The sequence below is a fragment of the Galeopterus variegatus genome, unplaced genomic scaffold (genome assembly GCF_000696425.1).
Source record: "Galeopterus variegatus unplaced genomic scaffold, G_variegatus-3.0.2 Scaffold2828, whole genome shotgun sequence".
NCBI classification, from domain to species: Eukaryota; Metazoa; Chordata; class Mammalia; order Dermoptera; family Cynocephalidae; genus Galeopterus; species Galeopterus variegatus.
The window spans coordinates 201,657-215,190 of NW_007728939.1; the positions used below are offsets into that span (position 1 = coordinate 201,657).

Below are 13,534 nucleotides of genomic sequence, written 5' to 3' on the forward strand. Positions count from 1 at the left end.
GAGTTCTTCTCTCCTCACACAAGCAAGGAGGCGACCATCGTGTAGCCTGCTCTTCCTTACCCTAACAACTTCTAGTCAAGGATCTGAGAAACCATACTGACTAGTACAGATGACCCTTGAAACAACACAGGTGTGAACTGTGCAGGTCTAGTTATATGAAGATTTTTTTCATTTTGTAAACAGATGATGTAAACTTACGGTTGTGATAGATACAGTAGAGTACTATAAATGTATTTTCTCTTCCTTTTGATTTTCTTAATAGCATTATCTTTCTCTAGCTTACTTTATTCTAAGAATACAGTATATAATACATATAATACACAAAATATGTGTTAATTGACTAAGAACCCTAGAATCTTTTAACCACAATCTCCATAACTGTAAAATCATTATTTTTTACAGTATGTCTTAACCCTCATTCATTACTTTTTACAATCACTTACCTAAATTTATCAACATATTTACCAACTTCTTTCCCAACCCTTGCTAACTGCACTCTACTTCTTCCCCTTCAAGTGTAAATATCCTTCTTATCAAAGGGCATGTCTTTAACAGTCCTTTTATGGAGGGGTATGAGTGACAAACTCCATCAGCATTATCTGAAAACATCTTTCTCATTCATGTCTGAATGACAGTCTTGCTATGTACAAAATCCTCGGTTGAAAGGCACTTTCCCTACCATTCTGAGCCCCTTGTCTTCTGGCATCTACTGCTGCTGCTGATGAGTCTGCTTTAAGTCTAATTAATTACAGGCAACCTGTCATTACTCTGTGGACATTTTTATCGTATTTTTTATCTTTTTTACACCACAATGTCTGAAAATATTTAGCCTCTTAAGACTTGGTGCGTTTCTTTAGCCAAGAAATTCTTGTCTTTCTCTATTTCTTCCAAATTATTAGCAGTTTGCCTTTTTCCAATACTGCCTCTCCTCCACTCTGTTCCTTTCCAAAATATTTTTTCTTTCTCTTTCATATTTTCCATCTCACTCTCTTAATTCATTGTGAATGATTTTCTCAGATATGTTTGTCAATTCACTAATCGTCTTTTAGCTGTGCTTCTATTTAACACATTGAGAGTTTTTTGTTTTTCTAAGTTTTCAATGACCTTTTAATTTCTAGTATTTCATTTTCCTCCATTTCCTGATTGGTCCTATTCCTTCATTATAGTCTATTCCATCCTTTATCTCTTTAAAAATGTAAAACATTTATTTTTAGTAGCTTTCTACTTGTTCAATTATTTCCAGTTTGGGGGGCATGAATACTCCTATATTTTGCATTTGATGACTTTCCCTCACTTGCTTCCATGTGTGGTTTACAAACATTGGGGGGGGGGCAGGGGTTATGAGCTCACTTTAGCAGTGATTATTTCTTAACTGGAAGTCCTATTTCACCTGTCCTTGTGTGGGAGTAACTTCTCTTATGAAAGTGTCCCATTTGGTTTCAGGTCTGCTTCTAGGCATGTAAATACTCCTAGACTAGTTTCTCAAATTGGAGTTTCCGTACCACAAAGGCATGTCTTTGTGCTTCAATTCACATATTTGTACTTCTAACTTAAATATCTTCCTTTCAATTTGTCATGGGTGATTCCCCCCTACACCACCATTCATCAATCCAAGATACCAAACACATGTTCTAAGATTATTGGGCAAAATTCTCCCAGTCTTCTTCTCAGGGACCAAGACAGACCTTTAAAGCTTCAAATTTTTGCAGGAGGCTCAATTTCCATTGTTCCATGAAGCCATGCCTCCCACTTTTGCTAAAATCCCAGACCCTAGAACCTTTGTCTTGATACATGTTATGCAAGTATGAATAAAATATAATGTAATACTTCATATAGACACTATATAAACAGTTTTAATATTTTTATCCAGTATTTCTATATGTCAGTAGCAGAGAGGGACTTTTATCAACTAACTCAGCTACTATACTGTAAATTCTGTAAGCAAATATAACATACTTGGGACAGCAGTTAGTACATAACAGATACCTAAAAATCAATCCTCTCCCCCAACAAATTGTGGGCCCACCTTATTCCTATTCCTAACATGAAAGGGTTTGTAAACCTATTACAAGAAAAAAAAAAAGCCTGCTTCTGACATCAGTGCTACAGGTGCCTCACAGCAAGAAAGGAGAGAAGCTAAATCAAACAAGCCTCCCCAATTCTTGTACAGCCTAACCATCAGACCACAGGATTTCACCCTGACTCCTTATTCTCAGAGCGCTATTTCCTTCTCAAACGCACCCTCTACTGTTCAGTTAGATGCTAGGCTGTCACTCAGATGGTGACTTTGGCTGAAGATCCCTAGTCCTCAAAATGAACACAGGGATAATTCTGATTCTTTAGGAAGCAAAGCAGAGGATGACTTTCTAGGACTAACTTCCAAAACTGTCTCTCTGTTTTGACGTGATAATGAAACATGTATAATCTATGTTTCCAATATAAGTCTAAATTTCAACTCAACTTGGGAAGGACCTAAAGTTGATATTCTGCTATGTGACTCAGCCTAGACTACCTATTTGACAACACGAATTCCTTACTACTAATCTTTTGAGATGTAATTTTCATTAGTATTTTACAGAAGCTGTCCTAATGAGACACCGCTATACCAACAAAAATTTTACAACACTTTTAAGCTTAAACACACACACACACACACACACACAGTATAGTGGTTCACCTGATTCAAATACTTCAAATCAATGTTCATTATACAACTGGAGTAAAGAACTAAAAGGATTGTCCTGTGTACTTTCTGTGAGACTCATGGGCAGAACTGCTGTTAAAGGCCAAATTAAGAACTTACACAACTGGTGTCACAGCAGTCACAGAAGTCAGCCTCAGGTCAGAATTGTCTGCTGAGATTTACAGATCAGATGCCGAGATTTCATTACATACCATCTCTGCACTCAAGTACAAAGAAATTCATCTGGTTGGCCTATAAGGCTGTGTTTGCTGCATGAATGCTCAACTTTCCTAAGGTCTCCTTGAAATGTGTAACAAATCTACTTTGTCAGACATGGTTTGCAATTCATGCATTTACGAAGCAAGAAGCAGCAGGTCAGATATGGGACCAAAAGCTTGCAACTAAGTATTCACTTTGAGGATGCTAGCACGGTTTTAAGGATCTCAAAGATACTAAAACTTTTACATGTATGTACTTTTAAAAATGTTAGTAAAAAACAGGCTTCTAGTCAAGATGGCAGAATAGAAGGTCCCCAGCATCTCTGTCTCCCACAAATCAGACAATTTACAATTATTAAAAAGCACCTATAGCCAAGCTGGGGCCACTAATGCTCAGGGGAAGAAGAAGAAATACCTGCAGAGTGCATGAAGGCAGGAGAAGCCACAACGAGAGAAAGAAAGAACTGTTCCCACCATTTTGAGCCCCAGCCGCTTCAAGGCTGGCCCTGGTGAGCACACGGAACAGTAACTGGTAAAAGCCACAGCTGTGCCCTTTGGATGAAGTTGCCTGTAGGCTGCAGGGGAGAAGAGGGCCTTGATGGCCCTCAGGCCAGCAGGAACACTAACAGGGTTCCCGTGGACCCACATAGGAGCAAGGAGCCACAACTGAAAAAAAGGAGCCACCCAGAGGCCAGTGAATCATAGCATGGCCCATCCCATGGGAAGTGTTTGCAGCATGGGCAGTGGGGGTGACAGACCCATCGGGGGTACACTGGGACACAGCATGGACAGCTGATCTGCCCCCCAGTCAGCAAAGGATCACTCAGTGGAGACTGGTCAGGAATGCAGAACTGCAGGGGGAGCAGTTTGTTGAAAAGACTCAAGCCCAAACCAGAGTTTCTACACAAACCAGGTGTGAAAATGTTAGTAAAAAACAAAAAAGGTAACAAAAATGCATGCTCCTTTAGGAATCCAAATATACTCCAGCAGTTTTATTGCATAGGTAGTATGGTTTCCCCAGCCGCTAAAAGCTCAGACTTGACATGATTGGCAAAGTAACCCACCTAAGAACAGAACTTCTATAAATCATTAAAATTCACATTCCTCTTTACATAAATATCACCAACTAAAGAATTCTATTCAACTTCCCTTTACTAAACTTTAGATCTACATAGATCAATTCTTTCCCACATTCCTTGGCCCATTATTATTTTTGTAAATTTATTTATTTTAATTGACACATTGTAATTGTACATGTTAGTAGGGTACAATTTGATGTTTTGATACATATATATGTTGTATAATGATCATGTCAGGGTAGCTGGTGTATACATCACCTTATGCCTTTTATCATTTCTTTGTGGTGAAAACATTCAACAGTCTTTCTTCTAATTATTATGTAGTATACAAAACTTAACTGCTAACCATAGTCACCCTTCTGTGCAATAGAACATCAGTACTCATTCCTCCTATCTAATTGTAATTTTGTACCCATTGCCTTGGTCCATTATTTTTATGCTAACAACCATGATTATGCCCTTTGCTGTGCCTACATGGAAAGCCTACTCTAGCTAATATTTTTTTCCCAGAAACATGACTTTGACACCTTTATCAAAAATGAAACCTAATTTTCCCAGATTGTAATTCCTTTACCTGGAAGTCATTCATTTCCTCACCATCTCCCCAGAGTCATAATATTTCAAGAATGCTCCTCCACAACCTCAACTCATCATGCCATTCTCAGTTACCATGTCTCTGCTCAGACTATCACTTTCAGATCAACCCGTGACCTTTGCTGAGGATCTTGGCACATGGATCACAGTTAACTTTTATCTCACTCTCTATTAATATCTTGGCAACCAAATGTCCATAATGACGTCACTTATAGTTTCCCACCCCCCATCTCAAAGACTTTCATCTTTAAGTCAGTTCAGTGGGTGATTTAAATTGTCTATATACTGAGAACTACTCTGACACTAAAATCTTAAATCATTGACCAGAACCTCCTATCTTTCCAACAATTCTTTTTCCTTATAAGTCATCAATCTACTTTAACTTCCCTCTAGTGCCTTGACATCTATGCATCCTTGTTGGCCTACCTCACACTTCCTTACTACCACTTCTTGATCTCACAATTTCAACTACTTGCCATCTTTATATTTTTTCATCCCTTGGTGTGTCATATTCATTTTATTAAAACTCCAATCCTAAATCTGGCCAGTACTCTGCTTTCTTATCTCTTGCTCCTGTTCCCAATACTGAGCACTAATGGAGAAAGAAAGTTGCACAACTCTATTACCCAGGTCCACTGCAAACGTATGATTTATTATCTCTACAATTTTTGACACATACTTCCAATGTCTTTCTCTTTATCCTTCCTCACCCTTCTGTTATAGAGAAAGAAGTGTCTCTACTCTGTTGGGTCAGTTGTTCTAGCTGTGTTCCAGATCCCATACACTCCTGATTTCTATGGAACCAGAAATCACCTCCATTCTTTCAATCTTCAGGTGCTTTCTCTGGCAACTCCCCTCTCTGGCTACAAGCATGCTCAAGCTTCCCCTATTCTAGAGAAAAAATAAAGCACTGAGCATCTTTTTTTTTTTTTTCTATTAGCCTTGATCTTTAAGCTATCACTTTGGGTGCTGCTTTCCTTCACCACCAAACTTCTTGAAAGATAAATCTGAATTTGCTGTCTTTAATCTATGATCTTTTAATTCCTCGGTTCCTGCAACTTGGCTTTCCCCCACCAAAACCTAATTAATATACATTTGCAAATGATAACCAGTGTCATTTCTCAATCATATGTGTCCCTTTAGTGCTTGGTTTTCTATTCTGTCCTCTTAAATGTTAATCAGCTTTAATTTTGACTTTTCTTTTATATACTCTCTCAATGGAAAATCTTATTGATTCTTATTTTTTAAATTATCACAGAAGTACTATGGATTTCAAATGTTTATTTCTAGTCCTTTCTTCTTTCCTAAAATTCCAAAGGAGTACTCTCAATAATATACTAAACACCTACATTTGAATGCCACAGGAATTTCACTTAATCAATCTAATTATTCCTCACCCTACCCACCAGTATATCCTGCTTCTCTTCACATGTTCCCAATCAATTCAAAACAATATTAACCACTAGATTATCAAAACTAGAAATCTATCTCATTTTTTAATTCTCCACATCAATCAGATGCCAGTCCTGTCATTTTAGGAAGGTCTATGATATGTTTTTCAAATAGACTCATCTTCGCCACCTCTGCTACTACTGTCATTAACTGAAATTCTCCGTTTCTCTTGCTGGATTACTGGAGTAGATTCTTCCCTGATCTCTAGTCCACCTTGCATTTTAGCTACCACTGTTATCTTTCTAAAACATGGATCTGATTATGTCCCTCCCTGCTGCTTAAAGTCCTTAATTTTTTCTTTCCTTTTGAATCAGGTATTAACCTGTTTTTATTCTTACTTCCTTCTTATTCCTTTCATATACTTATGAACATTTAATGTGCGACCTTCTCTGAACAGGTTATGTATTTTCACACAGATTTGTGCTTCCACTCAGGAAATAAAGTTTACCTGGACTACCATGCCCAAGGCTGGGAGCTTAAAAAATTACGAGGAAATGAAGAGATGCCAAACCACAGTTAAAAACTCACTCTTTTTCCAAAGGAATTTAAACTTCTTGAAAACATAGTTAAATTTGTATCCAGAAACAAACTGACCACTAAATATATTTAATATTCTGATTAATCAAAAACAGAAATGATATAAATTCTACAATAATAAAACAGATGCTTAATCAGTATAAGTTTCAGAAATACTTTTACTCTGTAATATGTTTTAGTTAAAACTCACCTGCCAATGCTGAGTGACAGCATTCCACACTCCCACTTTCCCTGTATGACTCGTGGCCACCAACTGGTTACCAATAAAGAACAGAGCATCTACAGGAACGCCAAGGCTGAACACTCCTTATATGACAATAAAAAATAAAAAGGTTAGTCAGTCACCATCTTTAAAATTAATCAAAACGTAGATCACAAACATCTTAAAGGAGACTAAATTAAATCTATTTCATTTCTACAAATTATGTGCTAGAAACATTGGGGACCAGAAATAAGAAACTTGTAAGCTTTTAAGCAGCTTATAAAACTCATAAAGCAGAGAAAAGTCTGCCCCAAACATTTTCACACTGATATAACAACTTATTATCTGAAGCTGTGGTTTCCAATCCTCCTTGATCACCAAAATAACCTGGAGTAGATTTAAAATGAACAAAATAAAATGAAAAAGGATCCTGGGATCCATGCCAGACCCACTAAATCAGAAAACCCACTGCATTTTTATAAACTCCATAGGAGATTTAGATGTAGCTTGCTCATGGACCCAATATTTGGGAACCACTAATCTGAAGACACAGACTTGGCAAACTCAACTATCTAGAATGTGTCTAAAAATCTGGAAATAAGCAAAAGGAAAAAAAGGCAACAAAAAGTCACACTATACTCAAAACAAGAATTCTTTTACACAGAGCTTATTTTAAACCCCTTGTTTCCCAGAATTGCAATCTCAATTTAATTAATTCCAAAGGCTTTGGGATTAGGACACAAAAAGACAGGATGTTACGAGGAACTTAGTTTAGTAGAGAAAAAATTGCAAATAACCAATTATAATATAATGCAACAATAACAGAATGACAGTAACACATACAGTAATATCCAGAGGAATAAAAGGGGCTTGAGAATATCTTAGAAAAGAAATTATCTGAGTTGGGGTTTTTAAAAGGTTAATAGGAGTTCATCAAATTTGGAGACTGGGGATGGAAAGCTCAGGGAATCTCAGAAAAGGGAAGAGGGAGTATAGATGAGGGGGGCTGTATGGAGCAAATATCCCACATTAATAGCAAAAGACCCAAGAATGCCTAAGCAGAGAGTTCTAAGCTCACCATTTATGGCCATATAAAGTGTCCCTCTTTACCAGAGTACAGCACTAGAAGTCAGGAGAATGTGGGTTGGAATCCTGTCTCTAAAAGTACCTTTGTTTGTCACCTTTCTGCTTCTTACTTACTTCACCTACAAAATAGGGGCCAAGTGAAATAATAATTTTCAGCTTACAAATGTTGTAATCCAATTTTGGCACTTAAACAGTATTAATCATTTGAAAAGACCTATGGGAAATATCTTTTATGTAATAATGCTGGAAAATAAGTCTCACCTATAAAATATTGTTTTATGTAGATCTTTAGCTATATCAAGTATCAGTTTATTTATTTTTTAAAAAGTACCTGTGCCAATATGAACAATTTTCTCAGCATTTAGCATATAGGCTTTGAAGAACTCATGGGAAAAAACAACCCAATTAAATGCAACTACAGCATGCTTTAACAGCATAAGACAGAAAAGATTACTGATTTCTTTCGCATCTTACACCAGTAGGTATTCTCTTTTTGTTCAGAACTGTACTATATACAAGATGAGTGATAATAAATAACATCCTGAAAATTCTTAACCAATCTCGAAAAAGCCAGGCATTTAGAAGGAAGAATGATGATATATACTAGACAAAAAGGAAAAAACAAAAACAAAAAACAGAAACAAAAGACCTGGTAAAGTACTGCTAGGAATGTCTTCTACACATACATTTTAATTGTACATATAAATACAGATTTATATAAACATACACATGAATACACCATCTCAGCTCAACTTGTCAACCAAAAAGCCAGAGAAGCAAAATGAAACACAACATACACAATAAGCTAAGCCCTTTGACTGGAACTATTTAAGAAATAAACCTGTCACTCTAAAGCAGAAAGTCATCATTTCAAACTGTATACAATTTCAGGGATTCTTACATTATAGTACTTTAATTTTGATGCCAAACAATTTCCAGGACATGTGAAGCCAACTATATTCAGTACTATGGGCTATGTGAAAGGCAGAAATAAAAACAGGAAAACCAACTAATGTTGATTACTCTAGAGAAGGATGAGGTTCTGGGAAATCAAGGAAGACATTCTGAATGGTCTCACAAAATTTAAAGTGTCACTCCCACTTCCACTCAACTATAATGACCACTATCCACAGGGAAGACAAGAGTACAAGTAATGACAAGTTCCCATCTTAAGAGGCCCTTCTTGGTAAAATATTGCTCATAGCTGCAATCCAGCAGCACTGCCTTACTTAAGTTATAATGAAGGGAGTACAGCCTCCAGGAGAGCTCTATCATGGATACACTAGCCCTAATAATTTCCTTTGGATGGTATTGTCCAATTCTGAAGAACATTTGTAACAACAAATGGTTTCTTTTACAGGGTGTGAACAAATTGTTATTGTACCATCTTATAACATTAGCCTTTGAAAACAAAGCAAGAAATAAAATCTCCTTCACTTATTAGTATGCTACGAATAGCAACTTGAAAAAGGAAAAAAAAAAAGTCACAACTGGTTTCCTTTCTGTATAATTACCAGTGTGTTGTAATTTTGAAAATTGTAATGCTAAAGAAATTTGTTCTGAAGTTGTCAGGGAGGACTTCTGCTGCCAACCATGAAGAAATAAATGGCATCAGATTATTCCACACTTTAAAACAATAAAAATTTGGACAAGATACACAAGGCAATTGTTTTTAGGCACTGAACAGCAGGCACCAGAGGACTTGAGAGATGGAAACACACAAGATAAGCCCCACATTCACCCTGGCTTTGCAGATCAACAAAATTTATCTAAATGGAAGGATGAAGAACAAAGCAATTTTTTTTTAAAAAGTGCTTCGGTGACCTCTAAAGCTAATATGAAGTGATCTAACATTAAACAGTCTCAAAAGGAGGAGGAGGGAGATGGAGAAGAAGAAAGATAAGGTTAGGGCAGGTGCCTCCCTCATTTGTAACAACCAAATATTTTTCCAGATATTTCCAAATATCCCCTGGTGGACAACATTATCCAGGTTGTGAAGCATTAATCTAGAATCCATAAAGAACACTTACAAATCAATACAGGCTGCCACCTCATAAAAAAGAGGGTAAGTGATTTAATATAAATGGTCATTAAATACATGAAAAGATGGTCAATATCATTAGATTTCAAGAAAATGCAATTAAAACCATATAAAAATCACTGCAAATACACTAAAATGGCTCAGATTAAATGTATGAGAGTTGGGACTCTCGTACATTGCTAACAGAATGTAAAACAGTACAACCACTTTGGAAAACAGTTTGGCAGTTTCTCATAATGATAAACATACACTTTCCATATGAATCAGAAAATTCCACTTCTAGGAATTTATCTTAAGGAAACATATGGCAACAGAAAGACTTCTACTTGAATGTTAACTGTAGCTTTATTCATAATATCTCCAAGTTAGAAATAAACCAAATGTCCATCAACAGGTGAATGGATAAACAAATTCTGGCATATTAATTCAATAGAATACTACTCACCAATAAAAAGGAATGGACCACTGATACATGCAAAAACATGGATGATTCTCAAAGCATTTTGTTGAATAAAAGAAGCCATACACAAAATACATACTATATAATTCCACTCAAATGAAACTCTAGACAAAGGAAATCTAATCTACAGCAACAAAAAACCTAAATTGTATAAACAATGTGGTTTATGTTGAACATATGCTTTCCTTCTGGGAATCTGGAATATTGGCACATGGTAGGCAGAGGGGGCCCACATGACTAGCCTCCTTGGAGAATGAGTCTCTAATGAACTTCTCTGGTAGACGTTCCACAGGTATTGAATCGTCCCAATTTGTTGCTGGAGGAATTAAGTGCATTCTATGAGACTCCACTGGAAGAGATTTCTTGGAAGCTTACTCCTGGTTTCCTCTAGACTTCAACCCATGTATCTTTTCTATTTTCTCTTTGCTAATTTTACTCTGTATGCTTTCACTGTAATAAATCATAGCTCTAAGTACCTCTGTATGCTGAGTCCTATGAGTCCTCCTCGTAAATCTCTGAACCTGAGAGTGGTTTTGGGGGCCCCTAACATACATACGTAATTCTGGAGTTCAAGGAAGAGGCCCAGATTAGATACATAAATATGTAAGACATCAGCAACGAGAAGGCATTCACAAAGCCAGTAGAGTGCATAAGATCACTAACGGAATACACACAGAGCAAAGATGAAGTCCAAGGAGGCACTCCAAAATTGTGAAGTCAGGCTAATGAAGAACTACCAAGAGGAACTGAGAAGAAACAGAGAATTAGGATAAAAATCAGGACAATAGGTGTCCTAGAAGCCAAAAGAAGAGTCTTCAAAGGGAAAGGAGTAATCAAACAGTACCAAATATATAGATGACAGCTCTAGTAAGATAAAGACTAGGAATTAATCATGGGATTTAGCAGAGTAGAGATCATGGGTAATACCAACAAAGGTAGTTTTACAGAGTGGTTGAGGGGGAAAGCATGATTAGAGCAAGTTCAAAAGAGAACAGAAGAGAACATAGAAAGAGTAAGATGAAGTAGCTATTCTCTCTTTGCCAATGCTTTGGTCTTGGACTTCACAGCCTCCAGAACTGTGAGAAATAAAACTGTGCTGTTTATAAGACGCCCAGTCTATAATATTTTGTTACAGTAGCCCAACTCGATTAAGGCAAAGAGACTCAGAAAAATGGGGCAAAAACTGGAATAGAAGGTAGGGTAGTTTTGCTGTTGCTTTTAAGACAGAATTAAAGCATGATTATATGTTGATGAAAATGATCCAATGAAGTAGGAAAAGTTATGAAGCAGGAGAGAGGGAATAACTACTGGAGCAATGTCCTGGAACAGGTGAGAGGAAATAGGATCCAGTGTAAAATTGGAGAAGTTGGCCTTAGATAAGAGCAGAGACAATTTAATCACAGTACCAAAAGGGACAACAGAGAATAGGAGCACTGATACACATTGATGGGCAGATGTGATGGAAGGAACTTAAGAAAAATCTCTTCTGATTCTCTCTACTTTCTCAATGAGAATGACTGAGGCGTGGGAACTTAGAAAGCAAAAAGTATGAAACAGTCACTTAGGAGAATGGCAGAGAGAGAACTGACAAGGATAATATAGTAGGATTGCTGGGTAGCATTAAAGGCCCATTTGAAGTCATGAACTGACACTAAGTATTGTTCAGTGTGTGTGTGTGCATTCCTTTTCCTGGACATATTTAGCCACAGAGTTGGAAAGGTGGATTTAGCCAGGGATGAGGTTTCTCAAGGTAGGTAGAGCAAAGGGAAAGATGCAAGAAAACTGAGGCTCTATGCAGGAGAGTGCTTATAACAACAGGTTCCAGGCCTGATAAAAAGAGAAGTGGTGAATGAAGAGATCCCAGTGGGGTTAAGAATTTCTAAGCTGGGGAACTAGAGTTAGTAACCTCAAAGAAGTGCAGGAAGTGACCCAGAGGGCAGCTGAAGACTACATCAAGTATAAATCCAGCTGGTATGAGAGTCAAACCAAGAGGAGGTAAAGGGAGGCTAGGAAAGAAGGGAAGGAGAATGGTTCAGAACGGTGATTTTCTAAGTATGATCTGGGAAACATTATGGTTCCCTGAGACCCTTTCCAGAAGTCTGAGAGGTCATGCAATGGATTTATTATTGTTATCTTAAGTTAACTAACAAATACTTACAAGAATTTCAATTTTAATTTCTAATATGATAAATATTGACAGATAATAACCTATGTAAACAAAGACTCTTTCTGGTCCTGAATAACGTCTTAAGAATATTAAGGGGTTCTGAGACCAAAAAGTTTGAGAATTGCTGGTACAGAAGCAGTAACAATGAAGAACAAGAAAATTATTTACCCCACCTTCAGGCCCAGGTGTATAAGAGGGGCAGGATTCAGGAAAAGCAACATTCTCAGAGAGCAGCCAGGTTTCAGTTGGAGCAAACTGGTGAAAAGATGCTCCTCTCTTTTCTAAAACATCAATTTTTCCCTCTTTATTAGATCATTCCTCTCATTGAGGAGTCCCATTATCACTGGACCCTGGAAAGACGGTATGGCAGCTCTAGCTAACAGTCCAGGTTAGCTTTCATATTTAATAAAAATCTCTCAAACTTCAAAATACTATAACATATCAGAAAAATGCAACACAAATAAGCTTCTTCCTACCGATTTCACTTCCACTTCCTCCATCTTGAACACTCCAAAGAATGATGCTGCTCTCCGAGGCAACAGCCACCATTTTGTCTTTGTCTCCATGTGGACCTCCGACCACTTTTGCATTTAAAGCTACTCGTTCGATAGTCCAATCCAAATATGGGCTTGTAAACACCTGTTGCCATCCTGAAGATTCTTTGATTCTGTTAAGAACGAATAGTACATGTAAAGCAGACTCAGCAGCAATTAAGCAAACAGAATACAAATCAATGTACCAAAAAAAAAAAAAAGTTAACCACAGCTACCCATCTACCTTTATATTTTTTAAATATAAAATGTTTTGTTGGTTTATATTATCAACAAAGCCAGAATATTATCCCTGAGGTAACTTATATTTACATACATAGGACATGTGAGCACTTAAAAAGTGACTAGAGTTCTATATTTCTCCAAAGAATAATTTAAGAAAGTCCTCCAGATTTCAAACAACCTTAAAACCTTCAAAAAAAAAAAAAAAAAAAAAAAAAAAAAATGATGGCGGTGTCTTTCAC

General features: G+C 36.9%; 1 protein-coding gene across 1 annotated transcript in view; it reads right to left on the bottom strand.

Annotated features, from left to right (window-relative positions):
• The window catches only part of KCTD3 (potassium channel tetramerization domain containing 3), a 42,104-nt gene that overhangs the window by 18,498 nt on the left and 10,072 nt on the right, over positions 1 to 13,534 (bottom strand). The window contains exons 6-7 of the mRNA XM_008583090.1: positions 12,996 to 13,186; positions 6,754 to 6,869 (exon numbers count right to left, since the gene is read on the bottom strand). Coding sequence (XP_008581312.1) covers positions 6,754 to 6,869; positions 12,996 to 13,186 — 307 coding nt within the window. The remainder of the gene's footprint in view (positions 1 to 6,753; positions 6,870 to 12,995; positions 13,187 to 13,534) is intronic.